Below are 5715 nucleotides of genomic sequence, written 5' to 3'. Positions count from 1 at the left end.
CTCCTCGCCACCCTCTTCTGACGACCTGCCGGGACATGTAGTCTCATACCTTCACTCGCTGGTGGAGGGGAAGTATTTCTCTCGCCAGTGGGGATCAATGCGGGTAGGGGAGAAAAGACTTCCTAGAGATCCAGGAGTATATAATATCCGCCTCCCCGTGTGGAGGGGTTGTCATCTTTCAGGGGAAGGCTCTTAAAGGAAAGCAACAGTAATCAGTTTGGTCGCGACAAGGGAGGCGTGGTTCTTGCCGACAGTGCTGTCACGCTGTTGTCCCTTGGAAAGCTTCGGCTTCTCACACCTGATGCTTGTTCCCCCAAACCTCAGAGAATTGGTAGCTTCCAAGTCGGGAGAGCTCCAGGGAAAAGGCTCTGGAGTCATACAAAATCTCCACCCCTCCTTGGGAAGTCACCAAACCTCGATTTTTCTCATCTGAAAAATGGGGATAATGATACCTACCTCGAAGCAGAGTGTTATGACAATGTTCACGAAAATGCCCACATTCAGAGCCTGACATAGGGCACGTGTTGGTAGTTCCTTTGTTGGGGCTCTTCCAGCCCAGCTGTTTTGGGATCGCAGGTGTCCGTCATGCCAGAAGGAGTTAGCTCCTGGGAGAAGAAAACTGTGCCAGGCAGTCTACCCCATCTTGAGCTGCACCCCCTCCTCCCCCGCCCATCTGGGTCCTTCGGTGTCCACTACCGATTACTGCTCCTAGGGGGCGCCCATTCTCCGTTTGACTGAGGTCCAGCAACCTGATCAGATTCCTCAACCTGAAGTTGTGGGCGCTGCAAATTGCCCAACCAGTCTTGGAGGCACCCCCGCCCCCTCGCCGCGCCCCGCTCCCCGACCCCGCTAGACACCTCAGCTGCCAGGCAAACCGGCCTGCTTCCTCCCACTGCACCTTCTGACCTGCCTTCTTAATCTTCCTCCTCTGCCTGCAAAACGATTCACTTTTGAGCCCTGTGGTTCGAGGGCCCTGCGGAAGATTTGGTGAGTGTGGTTTTTCTGGCAGAGAATTGAACGCAGGCTGGCTGGTGTGATGGGAAGTCCTAAATTTGCAGGGACTGGCCTCAGGCGGAACTGAAAGGCTCCTTCTAGCTCACAGTGTGTTTAGGAAATCCTTGCCTCCCGGAAGATTGTTTGCTCTTTGGCCTCACTGCTTTAGTTTGGGCTTGCATGAATGCCCAGGGATTTTTCTGGAGCCAGTCCCTCTACCGATTAGCTTCTTCCCTTCCACCCTTCTCACCGCTGCACCCAGTTAACTGTTCATCTTTCAGGTTTGTGTCCCAAAGAAGCCTTCATGTGTGTAACTCCCAGATGAGATTCATTTGACTCTTCCCCTGGATATAAGCTGTATGAAGAGTCCGCCTCTTATGTACTTTCAGCATCTCATTTGATCTTCATGAGAGTCCTGTTGACGATCTCATTTTATAGATGAGGAAACTGGGAATGACTGAGTGATAAATATAGGATTCAGAGCTTCTCTGGGGGTGTGTCTAGTGGTAAAGAATTCGCCAGCTAATGCAAGAGACCCAGGTTTGAACCCTGGTCTGGGAAGATCCCCCATAATGCAGAGAAACAAAGCCTGAGTGCCTACCTGTGCTCCCGACCAAAAGAAGCTATCCCAACGAGAAGCCTGCACACCCCAACAAACAGTAGCCCGCGCCACAGCTGGAGAAAGCCTCCATGCAGCAATAACGGCCCAGCACAGCCAAAAATAAATACATAAATAAATGAATAAAGTTTAGAAAGGAATATAAAATCATAAAGAAAAATAATTAGTATCATAAAATAATTTTTTCTAAAAAAGCTAGTTTTCCCAAGGCCTCAGAGCCCATCTTCAGAACTATAGCATCTGCCAGTTGATCAGGTCCAGCCTCTGTGTGTTAAGTTTGGCAGAGGAACCACACATTTCTTTCACTTGGAATCCAGAAACAGTGAGTCTGCATTCTTTGTTTCCTTCAACAAGAAACAGCTGGTGCAGAACTGTGGCTGCCCCTTTGGGATGAGACAAGTACTCCCTAGATCCACAAAGTCGCCATCCAGCTTGCTTCAGTCCCAGCAGAAGCACTCCTGGCCCTGCTTCATTAACTGAGACCTGAACATAAGCCTACTGAAAGTCAAGGCCATTTCTCACACTCTATAGAGCACCTCAGGGCCAGATGGTGTGCCTGCACCCCTAGCTGGCTGGATAGAGAGATGGCTGAGTGTGACTGCATACAGAGATAGAGGAGAACTTTTGGTTTTCACTATAACCTACTCTGCACTTTGACATTTTTACCTTGAACATTTATACTTAAAACAGGCTTCCCCAGTAGCTCAGCGGTAAAGAATCTGCCTGTAATGCAGGACACACAGGTTCAACCCCTGGTTGGGGAAGATCTGCTGGAGGAGGGCATGACAACCCACTCCAGTATTCCTGCCTAGACAACCCATGGACTGAGGAGCCTGGCAGCCTACAGTCCATAGGGTCATAGGGAGTTGGACAGGGCTGAAAGGACTGAGCAGGCCTACTCAAAATATGAATTGCAAATACTGCAATCCAGCCACGTTGACATTAAAATATAAAAACATCAGTCAGACCTTCTCAGCCATAAGTGAACTCAGGGTTTACGCACACACAAGTCCCTGTTCATTTGCACAAAAAATGTCTGTCTTCTGCCCACCTTATTTACACATTTTGTCTAAGAACCATCGGAAAGATGGCTTATGGCACTCAGGGTGGTGGTTTCCTATATGAGGGACTGGGGCTGCAGACCACATTGAGAAACAGGTGCACCATTCAGTCTCCTGTGGGGAGCTGCTGAAAAGGGATGCAGGGCTCCTGCCGGCTCTCAGAACCATCCACAGCCTTGGATTGAGCTCACTGAATTCAGGAGCTGGAGCAGCCCATTCATCATGAAGTTCCTTTTCAGCAGTGAGTGCTCTTCTAGAAGATCCAGGTCTCTCCTGGATTTGTGTAGAGGGTCATAGATTCTGTATCAGTCAGAGTAGGTGAAGTTATGCTGCAGTAACAAAGAACACCCAGGTTTGGGTGGCTACAGCAGCTAAGGTCTGTTTCGGGCTCATGCTGTGTGTCTCGTGTTGGTCAGTGGGGAGAGGTCTGCTCACTGTAGTTCCGCAGGGATTAAGGCCAAGGGAAGAGGCTCCATCTGGATATGAGCTTCCATAATCACCATCCAATCACCGATGAATAGAGGGAGGAGGACTTGGTGAAACATGGCCTGGCTTCTATAGCTTCTGCCCAGAGGTGACACAGGACAGTTGTACTCACAGTGTATTGACTAATCCATAGCTTTCCATAATTTCACAGTGGGCGGAGACAGGAACTCTTTCCACTTTCAGCCTGGAAGGAAAAGAACTGGAATGCCTATGAGTGCCTGCTAAGTAACTTCACTCTTGTCCGAGTCTTTGCAACTATGGACTGTAGCCCTCCAGGCTCCTCTGTCAATGGGATTCTCCAGGCAAGAACACTGGAATTGGTTGCCATGTCCTCCTCCAGGAGCTCTTCCTGACCCAGGGATCAAATCCACATTTCTTACCTCCCCTGTGTTGGTAGTCGGATTCTTTACCACTAGCACTCCCTGGGAATGCCTGTAAACAGCCCTAATGACAAACACAGCTTTGGTGTCTTCTAGTGGAAGGTACAAATGTCATGTACAGGATATCTGGGCAAGCGCCCACTGTAAGTCATGCACTGAGGGAGCTCTTTTGTTGGTCACATGGGACACTACACAGAAAGCAGAGAGGAGGGCCTTCCTGGTGGTCCGTTGGTTAAGAATCGGCCTTCCAATGCAGGTGAAGTGGTTGGATCGGGGGACTAACATCCCACATGCCACAGAGCAACTAAGTTCACACTATTATTCAGTCCATGCTAACATGTTTTAGTAGAATCCACATCTCTTATATCTCCTGCATTCGCAGGTAGGTTCTTTACCACTAGCGCCATCTGGGAAACCCAGGGCAGCGCCCTAAACTCTTAACTGGTCGTACACAGATATTAGGAAGCCCTGAGGGGTTAGATCTCAGCTGCCTGAAGCTCTCTCTTCCATTAGAATGATCTGAATTACACTTGATTTTGTTAAGCAAGGGTCAGGCTAACTCTTTTTTTTTTTTTTTTCAGTCTAACTCTTACATCTATACATGACTACTGGAAAAACCATAGCTTTGCCTATACGGACTTTAGTCAGAAAAGTGATGTCTTTGCTTTTTAATATGCTGTCTAGGTTTGTCACAGTTTTCCTTCCAAAGAACAAGCATCTTTTATTTTTTATTTATTTATTTTTTGGAACAAGCATCTTTTTTTTTTTTTCCAACTGTCATTTTATTGTTAAGATGGCTGAACTAATTACAAATTTTAACTACAACTTTGAAAATTCTTAGCCAGGTACCAAATTTTATTCAAAGAAACTGCTTATTTAAAAGTGATCACAGGACAACTCAAAATGTACAGCAAGATGGGTTAGAGAAAGATCTTACTGGCCAACAGATTGTTTTAATTCTCTCATTATATCAGACTCACAACTTTTCATTTATAGTAAAGGTAAACTGTAACTTCAGTAGATAGCAATATAGAAAGATTTTATCACATTGACTAATTTCCATTTAGTCAGTTAACTGTTTCTAGCTGTCTTAATGGGGATAGATGTGTTTACAGAACTGGCTGAGCTTGAGCCTTCTTTGTGAGCAGCTTTAGATCCGCAATGCACTTGGCGATTGTTTCCTTCTCCTGATGTGCAGAGATGCTCTGCACCACACGCTTCTCCACCCAGCTTATCATGTGCTCTTGTTCCTTCTGACGCATCATATTCTGCGCAGAGATGTGGTAGTCCAGGCGATTCTTTACCTCCCTGTATGCTCTATGCAGCCGTTCCCGGTAAGTAACCTCCAGCGCCATAGCAATGTTATTCCTTTGGACATCAAAAAGGTAATGGCGTTTTTGAACCAGTGCCTGCTGTGACTTCTCCACATCAATAGCATCCTGGATTTGTTTGATGGACGCCTGTTTCACCTCTTCCAGTTGAGCAATTTTTTGCTCATTGAGTTTATCAGCAAATTCCCCAACAGAGGCACCATATTTTTTAACCACGTAGACAAGGAACACTATTGTTGATATGGCAGAAAAGGTCTCTGGAGTTATCACATATATTTCTTTGGAGAGTAAATATAAGATAAGCCCGGTTCCAAGCACATAGGGTCCTGTTACACCAGTTTTAGGATAAAGGAACTGGAAGAACTCCTCAGGGATCAGCCCAAAACCAACTTTTCCACCACGTTCAGGAAGAGGTGGTACAGGTGCAAGACTTGGCTGCCCTGTGTGCAAGATCCTCGCTGCCTGCAATGCCCCTGGACCGAGGAGGGCTGCGTTCCTCAGAGAGGGGGCTGCTGCGGCGGCGGCAGAAAGTACCACCCAGGACAGCATTCTCAGGTAGCGTCCAAAAGCAATCCACCCGCCACAGTGACCCCGACTGGAACAAGCATCTTTTAATGTCATGGCTGCGGTCACCATCCACAGTGATTTTGGAGCCCAAGGAGATAAAATCTGTCACTGCTCCCAATTTTTCCCTATCTACTTGCCATGAAGTGATGGGACCAGATGCCGTGATCTTAGTGTTTTGAATGTTGAGTTTTAAGCCAGCTTTTTCTCTCTCCTCTTTCACCCTCATCAAGAGGCTCTTTAGTTCCTCTTCATTTTCTTCCAGTACGGTGGTATAATCT

General features: G+C 47.2%; 1 protein-coding gene across 1 annotated transcript; it reads right to left on the bottom strand.

Annotated features, from left to right (window-relative positions):
- Positions 1–4376: 4376 nt before the first annotated feature.
- LOC122701635 (ATP synthase F(0) complex subunit B1, mitochondrial-like) lies at positions 4377–5506 on the bottom strand. The gene has a single exon (XM_043914791.1). The coding sequence runs from the start codon at positions 5504–5506 to the stop codon at positions 4649–4651; it is 858 nt and encodes a 285-aa protein (XP_043770726.1). The 3' UTR covers positions 4377–4648.
- Between the last annotated feature and the right edge of the window lie 209 nt (positions 5507–5715).

Source organism: Cervus elaphus, chromosome 10 (genome assembly GCF_910594005.1).
Source record: "Cervus elaphus chromosome 10, mCerEla1.1, whole genome shotgun sequence".
NCBI lineage: Eukaryota > Metazoa > Chordata > Mammalia > Artiodactyla > Cervidae > Cervus > Cervus elaphus.
Note: the sequence above shows the minus strand (reverse complement) of the source record. Positions and strands in the feature narration are given on the sequence as shown.

Bases quoted from the DNA above. Each gene is read 5' to 3' on its own strand.
- LOC122701635 (XM_043914791.1), bottom strand. From the start codon at position 5,506: ATGGTGACCGCAGCCATGACATTAAAAGATGCTTGTTCCAGTCGGGGT.